Genomic DNA, 23,615 nt, shown 5'->3' on the forward strand with positions numbered 1-23,615 from the left:
TAAGAAATGAAAATTAAAAAATTATCTAATTCCAAAAATAATTATCGAGGTAAAATATACTGAAGAATCTGTGTAGGGTGTGGACATGAATTGAATTGACCAAACTCATCCAATTCAATTTTATTTTCCGTCAATTCCCCTCTCTCTCTCTCTCTAAGGTACATTCCCTAGAGAGAGAAACAACCCATCTCCGATCGCCGCCGTCAACCTCACCGGCAAACCACCATTCGCTGACATGATCAACCACTCCTCCCTCCTTTGATGCGACGATCGAATGCCCGCAATCGGTTCGGTTCGAGTCCCAACAAAATGGATCCGAAGCTCCAAATCCGCTCCACCAACCTCTTCGCTCGCAACAACAACAACAACGCTTCATCTTCTTCTTCCTCCAGGTCCCTCTGCTCCAACCACACCTTCCTCATTCCCTTCCTCTTCTCCCTCCTCCTCCTATTCTTCTCCTACCACGCCTTCTTCTCCTCCGGTACCGGCGGTTTCCGGTACCGGATCATCGTGGATGGTGGCAGCACGGGGAGCAGGGTCCACGTCTTCAAATTCAAAGTGGGTGATAGTGTGTTCGATTTCGGGAAGGAGGGGTTGGCGTCGATGAGGGTGAACCCGGGTTTGTCGTCGTTCGCGGAGGATCCGGATGGGGCGGGCGGGTCGCTTTCGGAGCTGGTGGAATTCTCGAAGGGTTGGATCCCGAGGGAGAGTTGGAGGGATACTGAGATTCGGCTTATGGCTACTGCTGGGTTGAGGATGCTGGATGCGGAGGTGCAGGGGAGGATCCTTGAGTCTTGTAGGAGGCTCTTGCGTTCTTCTGGGTTCAGGTTTAGGGATGATTGGGCTTCTGTCATCACAGGTTCGCGCTTGTTTTCGCTTTCTGTGTTTTTCTGAGTTCTTATGGTGAATGTTATGGAATGCAATGCATGGTCGTTAAGCTTGGAATGTGGTTGGTCTTTGTTTGTTTTGGCTCTGTGTTTTTTCATGATGATGATGTAGCTTTAATGATTTATTGAAACTCACCTTGGCAATTGAGATGGGGTCTCACAGACATCACCCACGAGTTGTGCATCATATGGATAATTTGATGTATCTATAAGGTTGGTTGTTACTTTAGATAGAAATGGGATGAGGGCATTTATTTGATATTTTTCAGAAGGAAGAATATGGAAGGCAAAGAGGGAGAATGAATGGTAATAGGCAATTTTCTTTAAGAAGGAAAGATATTTGCATTAGATTGAGTGGCTAAGGAAAATGGTTGTATAATGCCTCTGAGGATTTACAATATAGTGAACTCAGTTGTCATATCATCTCTGTTACTTTTTTGCTTTTTTTTTTCTTTCTCTTTTTAATCATAGTTTCGTTTGCTCTCATGGCAATTTTCAGGTGTCACCAGCATCATAATATAAATGTGATGCTTATTTTGTTGTAAACTTCCCTTCATAATTTTGTAATAATTCGTTTGTAATTTGAGGAACCACGTTAATGTCTTCAATTATGATATTATATATTATGGTTTTATAGGTTCTGATGAAGGAGTGTATGCTTGGGTTGTTGCTAATTATGCACTGGGAGCTCTTGGAGGTGATCCTTTGGAGACAACTGGGATCATTGAACTTGGTGGTGCTTCTGCTCAGGTACCAACTTCATTTTCGTGACTACCTGTTGGTCCCAAACGTTATTTTGGTTAGATCTGAAGGATTTTATGCTATAATACGGTGTATGGTTTGACTGCATGATGTCATTTTGGTTTGAATGGAGTTGTAAAGCTAATATTTTAGAGAAAGGTCCACTTGTTGGAAGCATGACAAATGGATTTCTACTGTACTCTGACTTCAGGTGACCTTTGTATCAAGAGAAGCAATGCTGCCCATGTTCTCACGTGCTGTTCAATTTGGGAATATCACATACAACCTTTACAGTCACAGCTTTCTTCATTTGGGCCTGGTAATTGTTTTTTTTTTGTCTTGCTATGCTCTTTTTGCTCATTAGCATGTGTGTATGTGCCGATGTACTGCATGCTAAATCACAATTCACGAATGATGTTACATTGAAAAATATATTATAAAAATGAAAAGTTTGTTTTGATCCTGTCACTTTTTAGTGGAGTGGCAATGTCACAATTTATTACTTTACTTTTCTCCTCATATCAAAATACTAATGGTTCTGATTGGTCTCTGTTAATTTAACGTGATTCTCTTTGTAAGTCATATGGCTGATCATGTGTTTTATACTTACAAAGATGCAGTGTATGATACTTTCCGACTGTTATATATTTTGCAGAATGCTGCTCATGACTCATGGAGAGAAGCACTTATATCAGGAGATTTAAGCCTGGGTAATTACATGATCTGCATTGTTGTGCTAGTTTCATATCTCAAAATTCCATGCTGTATTATATTCTATTATTTTATGGCTGCCACTTTTACAGTTTTTGAGTATTAAATATTCTAAGACAATTATATTAAAAGTTAAATTTCTATTAAAACATATAACAATATTAAATAGCTATGTTATACATGTTACTAAATTCTTGCAGAGGGAGGTTCTATTCAACTGGTTTTTAAAGCTATATTATTTACAAATATCTTGTTTTACTCTGGAGATGAAATTAACACAAATTAATCATCAAGGTTATCCTAGAAAAAATATTACTAAAAAATGTAGGTGTCCTTTTTTTTATTCAAATAGGGTTTTGAAGTATGGGTGAACAATTGTCATTTGCTCTTGTAGAAACGTGTCTTTTAAATTTTAATTAAAATAGTGATGTTGTGGTAATTCTAAGTCCAGACCAGCCTCTTCTCTCCTCGCCATGATTTAGCAATTCAATTCCTGTAGATGAAGTACTCTTTCTCTAAATTGAAGAACTCATTACAACTTGTCTACGAAATGTTAAAGCTGTCTGCATTATTTCAGCAAAAAAGTTGCATTATTTGATGACTATGTGTGTGTTTGGGTACACATTTAACCTATATTAACTCGCATTCCAATGTAAAAAAAGCACAATTCTTTAAAGAAACAAAATTGGACTAAATGAAAGGACTTTTACATCCAAGTCTACTCTAATACAAACATACTCTATTTTTATGCACTCCTTTCAGTTGTACCATATCCCATGCCCCATGTGTGCCCTTTTTATTTTGTCAAATATTTCACTAGGATTTGGTTTCCTGCCTCTCTTTCTTGGTTGGTATTTGATTCTTTATCCTCCTCAGTGCAGCTTCTCAATTTATTCAGGAGGGGTTGCATGTAGATCCTTGTACACCTTCAGGGTACTCTTATAATGTTGATTCAGGGAAGTTCTCTCCTAGCTCATACAGTAAAATAAACCAATATCATTCCACTGTTCAAACAAGAGGAAACTTTTCAGAGTGCAGATCTGCAGCATTGATGCTACTACAAAAAGGGAAAGGTAACATTAACTTTTACAAATTTGAATTGTTAGATTCCTTTTGAAATGAGATTTTCTTTACTGCTTTTTCGTATCAAAGTTTGTTATTTATTTTTTATTTTTTTTATTTTTTTTGCAGAATCATGTTCCTATCAACATTGTGACATAGGATCAACTTTCATACCTAAGCTTCAGGGCAAATTTTTAGCGACAGAAAATTTCTTTCACACATCAAAGGTTCTTTTTGTGCTTTGTTGATAATATGTTATCCTTTTTTTGCTGTTGTCTAGTATAACTGCATTTTCTTTAATGTCTAAAATGGATGCATTGGATTTGGAGATGATAGTAATGTATTGTAGTCTGTACTTCTTCGATTTCTTGGACAATGGACTTGCAGCATGCTCATTTCTACTTTTGCTATTTTGGTAGTTCCATTATTTTGCTCATTGATTCTTGGTTCCTTGATGCTGTGTTAGTTTTTCGGATTGGGGTCAAGGGCCTATCTGTCCAAGTTGATAACTGCTGGGCAGGAATTCTGTGGAGATGATTGGTTAAGGCTGAAGAAAAAATATGTATCTCATGACGAGGAAGATTTACTTCGATATTGCTTCTCTTCAGCATACATTGTTGCTCTGCTTCATGACAGTCTTGGAATTGCTCCAAATGATGAGAGGTATTGCTGCTTATTTTTCTAATAACATATTTGAATAGATAGAGATTGGTAATAAATAGTATTGACGTTAAACATTTAGTCCTACTGCTGCACGAGACAAAAATTTCAGGGAAAATTACAAAACCTCCCGAGATTTAGTGGTACACTTCTTGTTTGTAACTTTACTGGCTGCACTGCCTCCCTTGATAGGAAATGTGCATGAGCTTGTGTTTTTAAAATATTTTAAATTCCCCAATTACTCCTCTGCACTGCCTCCCTTGATATGAACTTCATATTAGCTTGTGTTTGTAAAATATTTTAAATTCCCCAATTACTCCTAAACCCTAACCTAAATTAAAATATGTAATACTCCTTCTGTTTGACCTTTTAATGGCAATATGTTCTGCACTAGGATGTTTGATTGTGTGTGCCTGAATGCATGAATTAGGGATCGGGGTGTATGTATGCAAACAAAGTGGATATCATTTAAATTTTCCCAAATCTTGGGTATATTTAACCAATTATTATTGATTTATGTATGGATATGGTCTTCAATTTTGTTTTATTGAGGATTCTGTTGCCACATTCAAGGCTACATGACTCAGTTACTATTAGATCTCCCCCACTTCCATATCTTGCATCCACTATTTGTAAATTTAAAGAGGTATTATTACTGTCCTACTTTGTGGCATTTCTGAACTTGGCCTGTGGTGTGCCTAAGTTTCTTGGTTTCACTCGGTAACCATCTTTTCTAGGTTCTTGTTTGTGTGCTTGCTCTTGCTCCTTTCTGGTTGGGACTGCTTATGTGCTTTTTGGTTTCTTCATGTCAATGTATCTCTGTGTTCCTATTGGTTGACTCTTATGGACTGCAATTACTGCTTGCAGGGTCAAGGTTGCTAGTCAGGTAGGAAGTATTCCGCTTGATTGGGCTTTGGGAGCTTTTATTCTGCAAACCACTAATGATGTAGATATACTGAACCACGGCTGGATTGCTTCCTTTTTCAGTGATGAATCGCCAACTTTCCTCTCACTTGTTGGAATTTTTATAATATTGTTATTTACAGCATGGTCTGTATCTAGGTGGAGGAAACCTCAGTTGAAGACAATATATGATCTAGAAAAAGGGCGATATATAATTACACGAATTGGTAGATAAAGATGGATAGTATAGACCAGATCCTGGTTCTTGGCCTACACCATTGGAGGTATGTTGTGATTATGATGAAATTATTTATCCTCTCCCCTTGATGGTCGCGTCATACCATCCGGGCCATGCTAGTGGGACTGAGACTGTACATCGTTGGACTGGATTTGTGGATGCAGCATGTGGAGTTACTCTTAGTGAAGAAATAGCCTAGACCCTAGAGTAGTACGTTTCATATTGTGTTTAGTGGGATCAAGGAACCTGGTATTTTGCCACTCACTGTACTGGTTACAGATAACAACAGTAGGCATGAAGTGGAGCAGGGTCAGCTTAGGGGATTGTTAGTGGAACTGGATGCTGCATCCTTCAACAGATTCTACTTTGTTTTGTGGTCTTTGTACCAAATTACTGAATTGATATATTTGCCAATCGGCACATCCAAAGAGAAAGCTGAGATTTTGGACCTCACTCACTCGAGGTAAAATATAAATTGAGTTCATTGAAGCAAACCTTTGATTTGATCATGTGGTACTTGTTTGGGAAATGTTAAATTACAATTGCAGTATGGTTTTATTGGACTTTGGTTCAAATTTTTATTGTTAAATTACTAATATGTTTTGTACAACGGATATACACAAAATGATATATTTTATAAGTGACTAAAGGCAAATAGTCTTGCACAAAAGCTCAAGCATCATAAAATGATCCAGAACCAGTTCGGTACAATGCAGTATTGATGGCAATCAGAGCACCTAGCTGTTAGAATTTTTTTGATAGTTTAGCAGTGGAGAATTGTTGATCAATCTAGGGTTGACCCTAGGTGATTAGAACTTGATGGAGGATGTAATTGTACTATTTCTCAGACTAATTTAACCTGAGGTTGTTAGAATCGATCTTCCCACTGTGCTTCACCCTACATTTTTTTAACTTTTCTCTCCTTATTGGTCTCTCAGTGCTTACTCATTAAGTATTAACCTTTGTTTTTCTAATTTTCAAAGAATCCCAAAAAATTGCAGGCTTCAATTCATACTGTTAAAATCTCCGCCTATATCTTTGTTCAATGTTATCTAGCCAGCAAACATGGCATATTTATCTCTTTCCATCAACATTTATAAAATTTGATAAAATCCTATAGATGCAAAAAATTGTAACATGATAAGGTTGTGTAAAATATCAGCACAAGAGGATCTACTCTTGAATATGGCATGTATTACACGTATTACTCATGAATCTTGTGTTATGCAGTTATGCTTATCGGTCCCGATGTCATAAAAACATCTTCAGAAATTGAAGAATAAAATATGTTTATTTTTTTTTGAAAGTAAAATGTTTATTTTATACTACTATTTTGCACCTACTCCTACACTTATACTTTTATTGTAAAAATAGGGAATGAGAAACTAAAACTAAGGAGGGTGTTGGGGTGTGAGTGAAATTTTGAGATGTACAAAATTGGAGAAACAAGATGCGTGAAGTATAGTAAAAGAAATGCAAGTTTGAAGACGAAACACTTTTGCCACAAACGCCACAATAGCAATTTTGATCACTTATATAATAATATCACTTAATAATGTTATTAGTCTCATGCAAGAACCAAAGTAAGTTCTAATGCATGAAATGCTAGAGTTGGATTTAACAAACTATGTTCCAAACGGTAGTTAGAGAAGAAATGTTGCATTTGCCCCAAGGCCTACAAGACAGGAACTCAACTACCCAATTATATGTATATACCATAGAATTTGTAGGAACCACATAGGCTATAATTGCATGCTACCTATAGTTTACTTCAAAACACCAACCATTTCGTAAGTTAGTGCGATAAATTTTCAAAGAAACCCATTTTTGTAACAGATCATGCAAATAGAAGCTACACAAGTCAGTGCAACTCTTTCTCAACATGTCCAATTTTATTTCCAAGCACTAAGTGTGTGAGTGTCAGCATAATAACATCATATATAAATGTTCTCTTGGTTCCAACATGCTAGAAATTCTAGAGCCAGCATCCATAAAAGTGAAGGCCATGTTGAATGTAGAGGTAATTGGCAACAAGAAAAGGAAGAGATGTGGGAGAATTTTCAGGTTCAAGAACTTTGGTGAGCCAGGGTACCCTGTTATGTTTACAGGGCCATCATTTCGTGAGAATGTGAGTGCATTACTTGAATTTGCGAATTTGGAGAGTAGTTTAAGCATGGGAGTGTCCATATGGTCATTTCAACTTGAAGTTCATCACCACCCACCTTTGCATATCTTCTTGTTTGTGATTGAAGAGCCAATTGAAGCAGCTCTGAATCGTCACTGCAAGCATTGTCAATACGTTGGTAATGCTAATAACATTTATTCATCCAAAGCTATTCTTATATGAGCACTTAAGCTCTAACTAATTAAAACTTGAGATATATAAAATGAATTTGGATTGCCTCCAGTCAGATAGTCCCTAAATTCACGTAGTCAACGAATTTGAGCTGTTCGATCAAGATCAAATGACTTGAATTGTAAGATATCTCTACCGTCTGATTTTGATAAAAAATATGAGCCGAACAATCTTGGTCCAATGGTCTAAATTCCGTCCATGCTTACATGTAGGGGATTAGTGACTGCTGGGAATCCCAATCCAAAATGCAATTGTAGCTAGTAGCTACATGATGATATATGCATCTTCTAATATTTTGCCCAACTTTACATCTTTCTTCAATTTCAATTTAGCTCAGGCTGGGGTAACCATTTCATATGCAATAAGAAGTATCATTTCTTGTTACCCTCAAAGGAGGCACTGGCTACCTGCAAAAGCTGTGAAGGGTGTTGTGATGCTGCAATTGCTACATTAATGAATAATGGTAAGTCCCAATTAATAGAATTACAGGGCCATATGATGCATGGTGTTTTTCACTCTAACGGATTCGGGCATTTGGTATGTGTGAATGGATTGGAAACGGGTTCAAATTTGGCTGGAAATCAGATCATGGAGTTTTGGAATCGCTTGTGCAACGGATTACAAGCAAGGTTAGTCATCCTGCAACTTTATGAAGAAAAAAAGAACTTAAAAGAAAGACTAATTGATAAATTTGTACTTTCATGTGATAGGAAAGTGAGTTTGAATGACACTTCACAGAAAAGAGGCATGGAACTAAGACTTGTCAATGGAGTAGCTCATAGCGCGCCATGGTTCGGTCGTTGGGGCTATAAATTCGGTCGAGGAAGCTTCGGTGTAACTCAATCCATGTACCACAAAGCCATAGAAGCAATCAGAAGCTTGCCACTATACTTACTCACACACCACATTGGCAATTCCAACCATGAAATCCCAATCATCTTCTCAAGGTATCAAACACTTTCAGACCAGTCTCTAGTGACCCTCGGTGACCTATTTTATTACATGTTAGAGCTCAAGTCACGCCTTCCCCGCGAAACCAGCATCGGTGCGTCCTCTAACGCCATGGCTGAGACCAATTGTCGCTGGTCCCCTAAAAGGATTGAGATGGCAACAAGGGTCATTGTTGAGGCCTTGAAAAGGACAGAATTCAGGTGGATCTCAAGGCAGCAAGTTAGAGACGCTGCTCGCGCCTACATCGGTGACACCGGTTTGTTGGATTTCGTTTTGAAGTCACTAGGGAACCATGTCGTTGGAAACTACCTCGTTCGCCGAAGCTTGAATCCCGTGACCAAGGTCTTGGAATATTGCTTAGAAGACATCTCCAATGTGTACCCTTGTAAGAAAGTGAAGGAAAACAAGTACAAGATCACAAGGGCTCAACTTATCAAAGACATTCATTATTTGTACAAGTACATTCTCATAGACCCAAAACCAGTGATAGGGTCAGAGTTTCTCTCAGGTATAACATTGGCTTCTAGGATAATCCTTGACACCAAGTATTTCATCAGAGATTACTCTGGAGAGGTTCCTTTGGAGGTTCAATTAGGCTCAGAAGGGAAACTTAGCCTTAATTGCACAATTTTGTTGAGGAACAATGCAGGTCCTGATGAGTATTTTAACAAGGCTAGAATCACTTATGTGAATGCAGTTGCGTTAAATGCAGGTCCCGATGAGTACTTGCCGCCTTATGAGTGTATCCAATTGAAAAGCAGTGCTACAGTGAATGACTTGAAGGTGGAAGTTGAAAGGAATTTCAGGGAAATCTATTGGGGGTTAAGGAGTTTTGTGGTTGAATCAAGTGGGAATTTGAATGCTAATGGGACAGAAATGGTTTTTGGGCTAATTGAAGTGGGTGGGAAAGTTGTGCTTGAAGGTTGGTGTGGTGACATGATGGGAATGAACATGATTGAGCAAATGTGTGAAAATGATCCAAACATTGGCATTGTGGATTGCAGTTGTGGAACTAAAGAGGATGATGGTGAGAGAATGGTGTCTTGTGATATCTGTGAAATTAGGCAGCATACTAGGTGTGTTGGCATTCCGAATGATGAACAAGTTCCTCACATTTTTCTCTGCAAGAGGTGCGAGCAAGAAATTGTTCTGTTCCCTTCATTGCCATAGCTATACATTGATTAAGATTTGATGTTTAGTTATTCTCTTTGTTCTTCTATGAGTCAACATTATTCTTTCCAAGTTTTCTGGTCTAGTTTGTTGTGCTGGTTGCTTTCAAAAATGTCTTGAGGCTGCGCACACTGAATGTCGACTGTTTTATTTTTTTATTCACATTGTTTTATGTAAATTTAATTAACAATTAATAAAGATTCTATTGGACTACAGTTATAAAAAAAAATCAAGTTGGTAAGCACAGAACACTTCCGTTCCGCAGGTTGAGTCTTCGATTCCCGCTGTCAATATAAGAGTTATGTCGGTGGGTGAACTGTAAGCGACTTATGATCTCAGAGACCTGCCCTGACCCGTGACGATGACCTGAGTCGAACGCACCCAAACTTTTTTTAACCAAAATTAAAATTCTATTGGACTACAGCTTTTCAGTCTCTTTCATCTTATTAATGGATAATCATATTGTATCTCCATCTCCAAGACCAAGATCTACTTCACCAACTTTCTTTATCTCAACTGAACACAACCTAGGATGCTTGTGCTTACACCATATTTGACTTTCCTTTCAGTTTCCATTGCTGGTTGATTGCAATCTTCAACATGCTCACCCTTGTTCAATTCTTATCAGTGTTGTTGCTACTTTTGGTCCCAGTTTCATCACAGGTTGACCAGCTTCTATTTCCTGGATTCAAAGATGTTGTTGTGGGTGCAAGAAGCAATCTAACCTTGAGTGGAGTAGCAGAGATACAGAAAAATGGAATCCTCAGATTGACAAACGACACAAGCAGATTAATGGGTCATGCTTTCTACCCTTCACCTTTTCAGCTCAAGAACACTACCACTGGTAAAGTTTTCTCGTTTTCTTCCTGTTTTGCTCTTGTTGTTGTCCCTGAGTATCCCAAGCTTGGTGGGCATGGCTTAGCTTTTGCAATTGCACCTTCCCTTGATCTCAATGCTCTACCTAGTCAGTATCTTGGTCTCTTCAATCCCACTGATGTTGGTAACTTCTCCAACCATCTCTTTGCTGTTGAGTTTGACACTGTTCAAGATTTTGTGTTCGGAGATATTAATGATAACCATGTTGGAATCGACATCAATGGTTTGCAATCCAATGCTTCTGCTACCGCAGGTTACTATGCTGATGATGCTGCTAATTTAACCAAACAAGATCTCAATATCAAAGGTGGGGTACCCATTTTAGCTTGGGTTGATTATGATTCTGCACAAAATTTAGTATCTGTAACGCTTTCTCCTTCTTCAACCAAACCCAGAAAGCCATTGTTGTCTTTTCATGTTGATCTCTCTCCCATTCTTCATGATACTATGTATGTTGGGTTCTCTGCATCCACTGGTTTGCTAGCTAGCTCCCATTATATATTGGGTTGGAGCTTTAAAATCAATGGACCAGCACCACCCCTTGATCTCTCTGCTCTCCCACAGCTTCCGCGGCCGAAGAAGAAACAACCGGCGTCTCTCATAGCAGGGGTTTCGGTCGCGGTGGTTGTTATTGCATTATGTTGCATTGCTGTTGGCATTTACCTGTACAGAAAAATCAAGAATGCTGATGTTATAGAGGCGTGGGAGCTTGAAGTTGGGCCACACAGGTACTCCTACCAAGAGCTCAAGAAAGCTACAAGAGGTTTCAAGGAGAAAGAGTTACTGGGGAGAGGTGGTTTTGGCGGTGTTTACAAAGGAACATTGCCAAATTCGAAGATTCAAGTTGCGGTTAAGCGAGTTTCACATGAATCTAAACAAGGCCTGAGGGAATTCGTGTCCGAAATAGCCAGTATAGGCCGGCTTCGCCACCGGAATTTGTGTCAGTTACTGGGCTGGTGCCGCCGTCGGGGTGACCTTCTACTTGTCTATGAATTCATGGCTAATGGGAGCTTGGACAGGTACTTGTTTAATGGGGCAGAGGTTGTGCTGAGTTGGGAACAGAGGTTTAAGATAATAAAGGATGTTGCTTCAGCTCTTTTGTATCTACATGAAGGCTATGAGCAGGTGGTGGTACACAGGGATGTGAAAGCTAGCAATGTGCTTCTAGATTTTGAACTCAATGCAAAGCTAGGTGATTTTGGATTGGCTAGATTGTATGAACATGGAGCTAACCCAAGCACAACAAGAGTGGTGGGTACCTTAGGCTATCTGGCACCAGAATTGCCTAGAACAGGAAAGGCAACTACAGGCTCTGATGTTTTCGCTTTCGGTGCACTCTTGTTGGAGGTCGCTTGTGGGCGAAGGCCTATTGAACCGAAGGCATTACAAGAAGAGTTGATTTTGGTGGATTGGGTGTGGGACTCATTCAAAGAAGGAAGAGTACTTGATGTGGTGGACCCTAAACTAAATGGCAAATTTGATGAAAGGGAGGTGCTCATGGTGTTGAAATTGGGTTTAATATGCTCTTATGATTTACCCACTGCAAGGCCTAGCATGAGGCAAGTAGCGAGGATCTTGGATGGAGAGGTTGAGTTGTCTGATGACTTGAGAAAGCCAGGAGGTATAGATCAACAGGAAGGGTTTGATGAATTTTGTCACTCACTTGCATCTTCTTCATTTGATAAGATGAGCTCAAGCTCCTACTATGGAAATAGAGACATAGACACTGCTTTTCTTTCTTATGGTAATTCACCTCGTTCCCTTCTCCATGATAGAGGAGAAACAAGGTGATGTATTATATTCAACTTTATACTCATTACTGTGATGAGACAAACTTTCTGTACTTTTTAATTCTCAAGTAAGTTATTTTTGTATCTTTGACTTCTTATTTTTCGTTAACTTTCAGAATTTTTTCTTTGATTCGCCAATGCTATAACCAAATAAACTTGTATAAAATTTGTGTATGAATTTTATTTTAGAGGTTTTCTCCTAAAGTCATTACAAAAGAATAAATAGAGGTTGTTTTAACAGTTATCACCAATCACGTACGTGTGGTTGTTTTAATTTGAGTAGGGATCTTAAGTTGGAATCCTGTCCTGTGAATACATATGTGCTGAATACTTGGTATAAAGAGTTTTGCTGTACATAGCTGATCTTAGATCAACATTTGCGAGCAATTTTTTTTATATGATGAAAGGGTCATATCTGATATCTCCAACCCTCTAATTGCAAGTTCCCAATTTACTGTTCACGGGCACACTTTTTTTGTCCCGCTACCATCACTGGGCTAGGCTTCAATAGGATGCAAGCCTCATAGGGTTGTGGCACAATGGTTTCAACGGCTAGGTTTGGGAAGGAGTAGCTGCCGGATTGTGTACCCACGATTTCTGGCGGCCGATGCACCACCTCCTTCTAGGCTGTGTGAATCGTCCTTCCTGCATTTCTTTTAGCTGGATATACGCATAAAAGCGGACGGTATAACATCATCTGTTGTTTCTGCTGGATCTCACGGCCGAAACAACAGAAAGGAAGCTACAAATTTTACTTTACAGGCTGTTTGAGCTACTGCTACCCAAAAACCGAGCTAATGGAAGTACTTTCCTGGCTGTTTGATTTGATAGCTCCTAAATCTTGGTGGATTCCCCCATGGTTATGTGTTTTCCCTGTATTTATGTGTTGAGGTATGTGCTTATAAATCGGCAGGCTCAATTCTGAAATTGAACATCCTTTCCTCGCTCTGATGTTTTCTCCATCATGGCTTCAAAATCCAGGTTAGTTAGTCAAGCTTGGTGCTTTGTATGTGGCTGTGCCTCTATTGCTTTAAGATCTAATTTGGGTTTCTTCTACTTCTTCTTTGCACTGCTTCACACTTAACTTTTTCTGTCTGGGCTTCACTGTGAAATTTTCCAATTGATGGGGTTTGATTTGCTGGTTTAGAAGAAAAAAAAAATCTGCCTAAATGTTAGTGTGAGTACTCACATTAACAGTGGAGAGGAATTTACCGAGCATAATCCCTCAGAGTGAAATAGTTAAGTTAAACTTTCTGAAATAACTTTCAAGTGTAATTATTTGAACCTCATTAGTTTACATTGGTGTTTGACTTTAGGCATGTGTGCAGCTTGGAACCGTAAATTAGCTAGGTGGAAATGAGGGAATTAGAAACAACCAGTACCAGCAATAAATTTATGGACTATGTTTGAGATTTTTTTTTTCATATGATGAAACCTGTGACTTTTAGATTTTAAATGAGAATTGGCATAGCCTATTTATAAGCAATGCATTGTGAATAATTGGGAATAAGTGCATATACTTGACTGTTGTGGCAATCTTTTTCTCATCTTAATGGAGTTGCTTGGAGTACTGTGGTTACTGCCTGATTCATATCTTGCTGTTCCCAACAAAGACTATGGTTGCTCTGACTTGAATAATGCCTACTGACTCTTGGGGAGGTAAAAAAATAGGGTTGCTCTGATTGTTTCTTACTTCTTTTTACATATCTAGCTGTTGAATTTAGGCTTGAGGACTGATTGTATTTGTTTATATATATATATAGCTCTTGAATTTTTGTTCCCAATTTCTGGTATCACAACTTCTAAGGGGTCATCCAATCTGTGAATTTATTTCTTATCTAATATTGAGATGTTCTTGTGTTGTATTGCTATGTTGTGCCTTTTTCTAACTCTTTTTGTGTTGAGTTGTGCCTAGAGTTGGATGAAATCCACATTAGAATTAAGAAGTTTAATTGTGACTAAATGATGCTTGTGACAGCTTGACTTTGTCAATGATGTCTCGCAATGTGTGGCTATTGTAGGGTGATCAAGTTCTTTTTCATCCAACAAAAGAATTTCTTCCAACAATCCACTAGTGTTATTTCCTTTTTTAATACTTCGTGTAGCTTGGTCTGACTTGCATTTATCTTTCTCTCAGAGATGTAGAGAGTTGATTCTTGTTATGTCTCTTTCTTCTACTCATTAATGTTTCTTTTTTTTTCCACAGTAATTGGTTTGCTTATAACTATAGTTCAAACGATTAAGGACTTAGATTTAAATAGTTATATGATTTGTGATCAAACATGATGGTGGTGTTTAAATTTGATCAATTTGGCCGGCTGACTCCATTTTCTGAAAAATGGCTTTGTTGTTGCTGTAATGATTTTGTCTTCTGCTGCGTTGCATTAGTTTCCTAGATGAAGCTTTTCATATTATAACCTTAAAAATATTTCAAGAAGTTTACTCTTGTATGTGGTAATTTTGACATATGAAACTTACATCCAACATGATACCGAAATCTATTGTTAGTTTCTTGCCATAGAGATTGAAAAGTTAAAGCTTGGTGATATGACTTGCCGACGGGGAGATATTGAAGTAGCTAAGATGTAAGTAGCAGGATTTTTGGCTATTATATGCTATTAGTCACTTTGCTATTATATGCTTAATTTGTGGCTCCCTTTTTGAATTTGGATGCATTGCTGTCACTTTTATGTTGTAAACAAAATTTTATTAGTCATGAATGATAACAATGATTGCTGCTAATTAAAAACAATAATAACTAATATAGGGTGAAAAAGCCTCCCACTAATTTTCTTTGGAACTTTCTACATCAATTCACTCTTTTGGTCCTTAAAATTGTAAAGGGAATCAAATCTGATCCCTGTAAAATTTTCGCATCAAATTGGGTCCCTGAAATTGTTTTTTTAATTTAATTAAGTCTTTTTGCTCAATTTTGACTAGTTAACGGTCCAGTGGAAAACCTAGTCAGCTAAGGATGGCCACATGCACTTTTTTCACATCAATTTTAGTCCCTTAAAAAATAATTTAATCAATTTTAGACTTTGTTCTTCCACCTTCCTTTTCCTCCATAACTCAAATCCTTATACCTAGAAATTCAAAACCCTAAAAAAAACTATATGTTTATCACATTCACCTTGTTCTTCCTTTTGAATTTATGTGATTTGAGTTATAGAGGAAGAGGAAGAAGGTGAAAGTGGAAGAACATGAAGGTGGAAGAACAGAAACTAAAATTGATTAAAATACTTTTTAAGGGACTAAAATTGATGTGAAAAAATCCACGTGGCCGTCCTTAGCTGACTAGGCTTGCCACTGGACTGTTGACCGGTCAAAATTGAGCAAAAGGAGTTAATTAGATTAAAAAAAACAATTTTAGGACCCAATTTGATGCGAAAATTTTACAAGGACCAGATTTAATTCCCTTTACAATTTCAAGGACCAAAAGGTTATTTAAGCCGTAAAATTATACTGTGTGTACGAGAAGGCATATGAGCTTCTTGATTTTGTAGTATTGTGTTTGTCCATACTAGGATTTCATAATTGTGAAGTAACATGTATGAATTTTTCATCCAACAAAAGAAAAAACAGAATTGTTTTTTGTAATAGCTACTAGCTAGCTAAGTTATTGTTATACTGTACCAAAGTGCATTTAATATCTGTATGTAATGCTTCACTATAGATTAGTGTACTGACTCTATAGATTGCTTCACTTCATTGTCTGAGTGTTGAACTGTTTAATGTATCGTGCTAAGTTCTGCTTCATTTTGCTCACGTAGGCATGATACGTGAGAGATGATGGCATGAGCAATGGTCTTCATCTATTGAATCTTCCATGTCTTAAATTCAATGGAGTAATAGAATGGTATTTAATATCTGTATGTAATGAAAAGGAGGACTAACAACACCCGCTTCACCTCCTGGGAAGTCCTCGTGTTGCATCCCCTTTTTTAGTTTCAAAAAAAAAAAAAAAAAAACAACACCCGCTTCACTTTTCAACACTCCTCTTCGGCTGAAATTCATGTGGGTCTCATTAAATTGAAATTGAAGTGAAGACGTTTTTAGTAAACCTCACATAAATTTCAATCCATCAATGAGAGAATGTTGAAAATAAGGTGTTAAAAAAAGTGTTACTAGTGTTTTCCGTATACACTTATATAATGACATAGAGAACAATTAAAACTAAGACGTTATCTAAATTGCTTAATTTAATTTAATAAATAGTAGTACTATTTGTAAATTGATTAATTTATTTTAACAAATTGTACAATCCTAGTTCAATTAAAAAGAAGCATATAATAAGAGAAGGTAGTTTCTGCCTAATTTCCTTCTGGAGACTTGGCCAACAAATTTCCATTGAAACAGTTGCACAAAGAAAAATCTCCCCTTTCAACACGGTTGGGAGGCGACCAAAAAAAGAAAGAAACAACCTTGAGGTTGGGGGATCACATCGGGTTGTTTTTTTCTATTTCATTTTAAGGTACCATTTAGCAATTTTGTTAGTGTTTAATGGATAATATATATTGTCAGTGTAAATTTATACTAACAACTTCATAGCATGTCCGATAAGACAAATAATAACTTTAGTTTTAAATTTTAATTAAAAAAAATATTTTTTGATTTTTTGAAATTCAATTGGATAACCTTGTAAATAAAGTTTACACTAATGGTGCACATACCTCATGATTCAACATATATATCTGCTTATGCATTCAACTCATCAACATCAGTTCAACCAAGAGAAGTTCTCCTAGCTTGGCCCTGCTTGATATTTCAATCTACATCAAAAATTGGGATTAAAAGACGATATTTTAACATATTCACACTATTTATACTAAAACAAATTATTTACTAACAAATAATTTGTCACCCAAGGCTTTGTTGGTTTCATTTTGACTTGTTTCACATGTCTTCCAAAATCCAACGATGCAAACAATACCTTTGGTGACAAATTAATGGTGCTGAGATAGGCCAAATGGAATCGGTTGCAACAGAGAAGATTTTTAGCAGTTTCATTCCTACAATAAATATTTTTAACTGGCTGTTTTTTCTCTTAAAAAAATTAAAATTGAAGAGCGATACATACTAGGTATTATTATAAGATAAATATAAAAAACAAATATATCTTTGGGTGAAAGACAAGACAAGTATTTTGCATGATGTAACAACTCCAAGAAGAGACTAAGCATGATGTAGCTTTCCGGCTCAAATAAGATCGTTTGCTGCGGAGATACTTGTAACCACAAAAAAAAGTATTTTTCATAGAAGATAATTCTATTCGAGTCGAAAACATCGGTTTTTTCCATCCACAAAACTTAAATCTGAAACCTTATTTAAAAAATTTCAACATGTATTTACTTAAATCAATCATAAAATAAATTGTTTTTGGAGAACTATTTTTGTTTTATCACAATAACCCTTTGCACGATCTTAACAATGTGAAAGCCATATGGCATAAAATTGATTAAATAATACTACCTATGTCCTTATTATAAAGAGTGAAAAACTACAATGTCAAAAAAAAAAAGAGTGAAAAACTACAATACAATAAAGTGAAATATTGAACTTCCAAAAGTTACTCTTAACATACCTTTCTTAATTTCAATAAATTATTTTTTAAACAATTTCTATGCATTATTTATACTTAAAGTTGCTACGGCTCAAAGCAATTGTTTGACAAATTTTCCGATGTACCAAAAAAAAACTTGTTTGACAAATTTCCTGAGTTTTCTAAATTAATATAAAATAAAAACAACTTTATACTATTTAAGGTCATAATTATAGTAGAAGTACAAAGTGGTAAGATAAAATAGTATAGAAGGTAAATAGAAGAAGAAGAAGAAGAAAAACATCCATAGACATTTTCAAATTAAAGGAATTTTCTTTGCCGTTTATGAAGTCAAACGGCAAACTTTTTCTCTTTTCTATATTATTATTATTATTATTATCCATTTTCTAAGCAAAACCTAAATTTCCAAATAAATAAAAATCATTATTTCTAAATAAATAAATAAATACAAGAAGAAACGAGAAGAAGAAAACGCGTTTCGCAACACACACTGCGTTTGTTTATCTTCAATCGCGTTTCTCTCTTCTCTCTCTATCTTCTTCCCTATTTCCATTCTTCTCGGTAAGATTTCCTCTCATTTTCTCGGTAAAATCTCCAGATCCGTGTCTCTTTTCATTGATGTTTATATATTCCTTTTCGATTTCTGATTCTGATTTATGAATTTTTCGATTTTGATTTTTTTTAGGGTTTTTTGATTTGAGGTTTTTTCAATTTCCCAATGAGCGATCACCTGGTGCTATTCGTTGACCAACTCGTGCGCCCTGTCCCTGTTGACCCCGTCGCGCAGCCCGCCCAGCTCCCTTCTGAGCCCTCGCCGTCTCTCGATGCTGCCGCCGCGGCCGCGGGTCCTTCCGGGACCGCACCGCCGGCGGATCAAGATGTTGAGGATGCTGACGAGGATGAGCCGCTGATCCAGATGGCGGAATGCCGCATCTGCCAGGAGGAGGATCAGGTTTCCAACCTGGAGACGCCTTGCGCCTGCAGCGGCAGCCTTAAGGTATCATCAATGTCTCTCTGCCCTGGATTCTTTTTTAATAATTCTTTGAATTTCAGGTAATTGTTTTTGTGGGATTAGAAGAAAATTGATTTGTTTGTTAATTAGAATGATTTATGCGTTTTGCGTGTAAAACTTAGGATTTCAAATGATCGATCTCTGTGAAAAAAGGGATATGAAACGTTTTTTTGTGCTTGTTATTAATATTGATAATGTTAATTATTGAATTCGATTTATGCTTATGCATGGTTAGAAGGTTTTTTGTTACTTTTTTGTGTATATGCACCCTTATAGATGCTACCTGGATCAAAATGAGTTTATGAATCTTTTTGCTGGATATATTTTGCATTCTTAATTAACCGGTTCTCGAAGTAGATTCAATATTTTTAAATTGGAAAATGAGAACGAATTATCGAACGGTTTCTGTGAGAAAACTGCGTTCTGCTCCCGTTATTGAGCTGGGTAATGCATTAATATCCATTGCCCAGCTTGAGAGGAGGATGAGAATGCAGAAGGGTGGGGGAACATTGTTGTGTGCGTGATATTTTGTTTCATTTCATTCATCTCTGTTTTGGTCTTCATGAGTAATAACTTGTGAACTTTGTTTTTGCACAGTATGCTCACAGAAAATGTGTTCAGCATTGGTGCAATGAGAAAGGAGACATCACTTGTGAGATATGTCATCAGGTATGTGCTTTGTACTGCCATTTTTTATATTCCATTACATTTTTGTTCTCGTAAGGTTATGGTGAAGGAAAGTTATGCGAATGCTTATTTTTTGAAAGTGTCTAGCTTTATTGGACTGTGAATTGGGATCTCAGTATCCTGGATCCTGGGTTTAGTGGGGGGGGGGGGGTGAAACTAGTTGGGTAGGCTGTAGCTCTCTGTAAAGGTCACATACTCCCTCTCTTATCTGTATTATTGAACCTCAAACACAATATTTTAATGTTAAGCTTGTAGTTATAGTGATAGAGTGAAGAACTGTATGCCTTCTTGATTAACTACTTTCAATAGAAAATAGATACACCTGTAAGATGAATCTTGCCCTATGATATCTTGAATTCAGAAGGAAATGCTTATACCATCCAATAACCTTCACTCTCCGATTTAATAGCTAAGAAAAACATCTTTGCTCTTAGTTTAGTTGTTTGCTTTAGATTACTCTATGGTTTTGCACGGGGTTTTGAGTATGGAATATGGGATGCCTGCTCTGCCCAGGTACCAAACATGGGCATCTTGCATATACATCCCAATATATTTTATAATTTTAGATTTCTAGCCTGAATGAGGATGCATTTGTTCAATATACCTCCTTGTTTTCTTGCATTTTGCCTGAGATTGGGAAAAGTTTTGTGAGAAGTGAATGTATTTTATCTGAGTATATGTAAAATATACTCTGGAAAATTAACATTTTGTATTCTTAAATTGTAAGATAGTGTACTTGTAGTCATTGTGCAAGTTGCTTGTCTACTTTTTATATTTGGGAATGAACCAAATGCTCAATATCCTGTGCGTATGTAAATCCTTCCAATTATATTTATTATGTTCTAGTCTTTGATGCTTGCTAATTTTTTTTTTTTTTTTTTTTGCATTTAACTCGCAGCCCTATCAACCTGGGTATACCGCCCCGCCACCTCGCCCTAATCCTGATGAAACTACCATTGATATAGGGTAAGCTAAAGTTTTATCTATTTTGAAATAGCATTTCAGTATGTTAATGTTGTTCAAGTGGTCTCTTTGTGAGTTACATGGAGGCTTAAATGGCCTTTGAAACTTGTCTCTTAATTAATCATAACCTTTCTTTCAGAGGAGGGTGGACAATATCTGGCACGCCTTTGGACTTGCGTGATCCTAGACTTCTGGCAATTGCAGAGGCAGAACGCCAATTCTTGGATGCTGAATATGATGAGTATGCTGCTTCAAATGCCAGCGGAGCTGCATTTTGCCGCTCAGCTGCTCTAATTGTAAGTCAACAACCTTGCATACCTTTTTACCAAATTTTGTAGAACTTGGTCATGTTTATTTGCATTATCCATTTTGCGTTAATGGCATCTAGTACTACTTTCATATTCTGAATTTATTAGAAATCAATTACATGCTATGGACTCCGATGCTGCACCATTGCATTGGTTCAATATATTGACCATGTTAGTATGCTAGCTAGTGCATATGATTTTAAGCTTAATACATTTTATTTGTTACAGTTGATGGCCCTTTTGCTCTTGCGGCATGCATTGTCTGTCACAGATGGTGATGCTTCTGATGATGATCCTTCTAACTTTTTCTCTGTAAGTGATTTGAGTTTCTTTTATTTAAGTTGTTTGTGTGCCTGTTGTATGATTTCAAATGTGATGGAGCCAACCTAATTATCCCCCAATCTTCTGCAGCTTTTCTTGCTTCGAGCTGCTGGATTTCTTTTACCTTGCTATATTATGGCTTGGGCAATCAGTATCCTGCAACGTCGACGACAAAGACAGGTTAGTTTTCTAATTGTATTCTGGTTTTCTTTTGAAAAATCATGTTATGCAGTTCCATTATAGGCTGCATTCGATGTCTGTTCATGTGTTTTTTGCTAGTGCATCTGGGAAACTGCCTACACATTCAGGATTTCCCCGAGTATGTTCTGTGAATTTCTGATGGTTTTGTATTATGAACAGGAAGCTGCAGCTTTAGCAGCCACCCAAGTTGCTTTTGTTCTACAATCTGGGCAGCGTAGAGGTCTACAATTTGCCATAGCGCCAGGACCACCCCCCACTGTACACCAGGAGCAAGTGTAGTTTGTATTTTTTATGTATGAGATCACATGGCGTCAGTAAGGCTTGTTGATGTTATGTACTATTAATCTTTGACTTTCCCAGCTTAATGTATGTACATACTGGGGGTGCTTAAACAATACATGAATTCATGATTATCCATTCAATTCATCCGTCTATGAATGTAATCGAATCCATCTAGTTATTAGTAATAAAGAGATTTATATGGAAAATGATTATTATTGTTTTATGATGTCGTTCAATTGCTAATGGATTTTTATGGTAGTAGAAAGAAAAGGAGAACGCCAAAGACCATGTTTGTTTAGTGCCATTAAAATGAGGGCAAAGATAGAGGTTAATACACATTTGATATCAATGAATTGTCTTATGTTAACTGAATATTAAATACAGTATATGCGAATTAGATGTCATCATGCACTATATAGAAGTTCAAATTTATGTAATTTACATATTTCTGTAAGAGTCAAAACAACATATTTTCCTGTAAAATTTGTTTGTATTTACACAATGTAAATATCTATTTATCCTTGAAGCACCAGAAGGTGAGCATTGTCATGAGAAATATAATTTATCCATGAATTTAGCAGCTAAAATGTATTTAAAGAGGAAAAGGTAGGATGATCAAGGGATGTGGTGAATTTGTACCCAGATGCTGAAGTGGTGGTTGTCCTAAAAGTTTGTTCAAACCGCTGTCCTCTGGTCCTAAATAGTAAATACAAATCCCTATACAAGGTGAGGTTCTGAATTTGAATTTGAAGCTATTTCGTCAGGAGTAATTCTTGCACGAGGTGTTCACCCTCGTTCCTCTGCCTCCATGACACTCCAAAATCTTCCCAGCAAGTCTAAGAACCAAGTAACTTGACATAGAAAGTTTTGGGCATACTCAGGACATGTTTTTAACACATCACAACCGTGCCAAACATCATCACACTTGTACTTAATTAAAATTACAAATGTTCACTTCAACATGTTTGTTCTCTCCACAAATATTTTTTTGAAGAGCGAAACATTGATATTGGAGTTCTAGATTATGTGAACAAATATACTAAATTTTTATGTCCGATTTGACGGTCAATGAATTTGGAATAGTCATTCTATGAAGAATGCTCAAAGTTGCACTCAGAGCTATCAGCTTGCATAATTCACTAAATACTCTTTTTTTTTTTTACCTATTTACAATGTTTTCCTTTTATTTTCCCTTTTTTTCCATATGTGACTAAGTGACTTGTCTATTACACATTTTGTGTAAAAAATATAACAGACACTAATTATATAACATAAGAAAAACAATACAAAATAAACATTCATCACTAAATAGTAAATACTACAGAATTGAGTTTTCCTGTTATAGTTTTATATGTTTTAGATTTTAGAATGTACCAAGTTTTTTTTTAATGCTTCTCATCGCTAATCTTGCCAAGAGTTGAATAATCATTGTCGAACAGAATAGACAATGGACAATGATATCAAGTATCAACATGTCCAAGCACAAGCAATGGTTCAGATTTTTCAATTCAGACGTTGTAGCGCATTACAGATAGGGACCCCTGGTGCGGGTCTGATTATTTGTTTTTAAATCTCTTTTGAACAAAGTGGATAAGCATATATTCTAACACACACTAGTTATGATTATAATTCAAGATCGCCATCAATTTTAAATCAAAGGCAGAACAAACTATAGCATCTCACTTTAGCTTATGTTTAGGTGACATTCTCTTTGTAGCTCAACTTTTTTTCCTTTCTTTCATAAAGAATTTATAGCAGCCAACTAGTCTCTCTTATCAGTAACTTTGGTTCTGCCAATCAAATGTGAATCAAATATGTTCCAAACTTGCAATTCGTTCTTAAGCTTCAGAAATCAAAACTGCTACATTATCATCAATGATATTTTATGTTTCCTTTTAATTAATTAATTGTTTTATGTTTGTGATCAAGAAGA

The 23,615-nt window shown here is 36.6% G+C and overlaps 4 protein-coding genes across 5 annotated transcripts; all 4 read left to right on the forward strand.

The window, feature by feature from the left end:
• The first annotated feature begins 83 nt into the window (after positions 1 to 83).
• On the forward strand, positions 84 to 5,384 carry LOC130739822 (probable apyrase 6). The gene is made up of 8 exons (XM_057592252.1): positions 84 to 859; positions 1,525 to 1,637; positions 1,840 to 1,947; positions 2,284 to 2,338; positions 3,221 to 3,412; positions 3,531 to 3,628; positions 3,868 to 4,064; positions 4,929 to 5,384. Exons 1-8 carry the CDS (start codon positions 262 to 264, stop codon positions 5,197 to 5,199), a joined length of 1,632 nt encoding a protein of 543 aa, XP_057448235.1. The 5' UTR covers positions 84 to 261; the 3' UTR covers positions 5,200 to 5,384.
• A 1,768-nt stretch (positions 5,385 to 7,152) lies between these two features.
• On the forward strand, positions 7,153 to 9,816 carry LOC130739825 (PHD finger protein MALE STERILITY 1). Its single transcript, XM_057592256.1, has 2 exons — positions 7,153 to 7,505; positions 7,896 to 9,816. Exons 1-2 carry the CDS (start codon positions 7,166 to 7,168, stop codon positions 9,677 to 9,679), a joined length of 2,124 nt encoding a protein of 707 aa, XP_057448239.1. The 5' UTR covers positions 7,153 to 7,165; the 3' UTR covers positions 9,680 to 9,816.
• A 308-nt stretch (positions 9,817 to 10,124) lies between these two features.
• On the forward strand, positions 10,125 to 12,429 carry LOC130739823 (L-type lectin-domain containing receptor kinase S.4-like). Its single transcript, XM_057592253.1, has one exon. The coding sequence runs from the start codon at positions 10,280 to 10,282 to the stop codon at positions 12,344 to 12,346; it is 2,067 nt and encodes a 688-aa protein (XP_057448236.1). The 5' UTR covers positions 10,125 to 10,279; the 3' UTR covers positions 12,347 to 12,429.
• A 5,888-nt stretch (positions 12,430 to 18,317) lies between these two features.
• On the forward strand, positions 18,318 to 21,888 carry LOC130739824 (uncharacterized). Of its 2 annotated transcripts, none has more exons than XM_057592254.1 (8): positions 18,318 to 18,469; positions 18,594 to 18,905; positions 19,518 to 19,589; positions 20,506 to 20,573; positions 20,710 to 20,866; positions 21,107 to 21,190; positions 21,290 to 21,379; positions 21,560 to 21,888. In XM_057592254.1, the coding sequence occupies exons 2-8, from the start codon at positions 18,627 to 18,629 to the stop codon at positions 21,677 to 21,679; spliced, it is 870 nt and encodes a 289-aa protein (XP_057448237.1). In that variant the 5' UTR covers positions 18,318 to 18,469; positions 18,594 to 18,626; the 3' UTR covers positions 21,680 to 21,888. The 2 variants fall into 2 exon arrangements, with proteins under 2 accessions (XP_057448237.1, XP_057448238.1); XM_057592255.1 differs by having other exon boundaries at positions 18,387 to 18,493.
• The last annotated feature ends 1,727 nt before the right edge of the window (positions 21,889 to 23,615 follow it).

This window comes from Lotus japonicus, chromosome 2 (genome assembly GCF_012489685.1).
Source record: "Lotus japonicus ecotype B-129 chromosome 2, LjGifu_v1.2".
In the NCBI taxonomy this organism is placed as follows: domain Eukaryota; kingdom Viridiplantae; phylum Streptophyta; class Magnoliopsida; order Fabales; family Fabaceae; genus Lotus; species Lotus japonicus.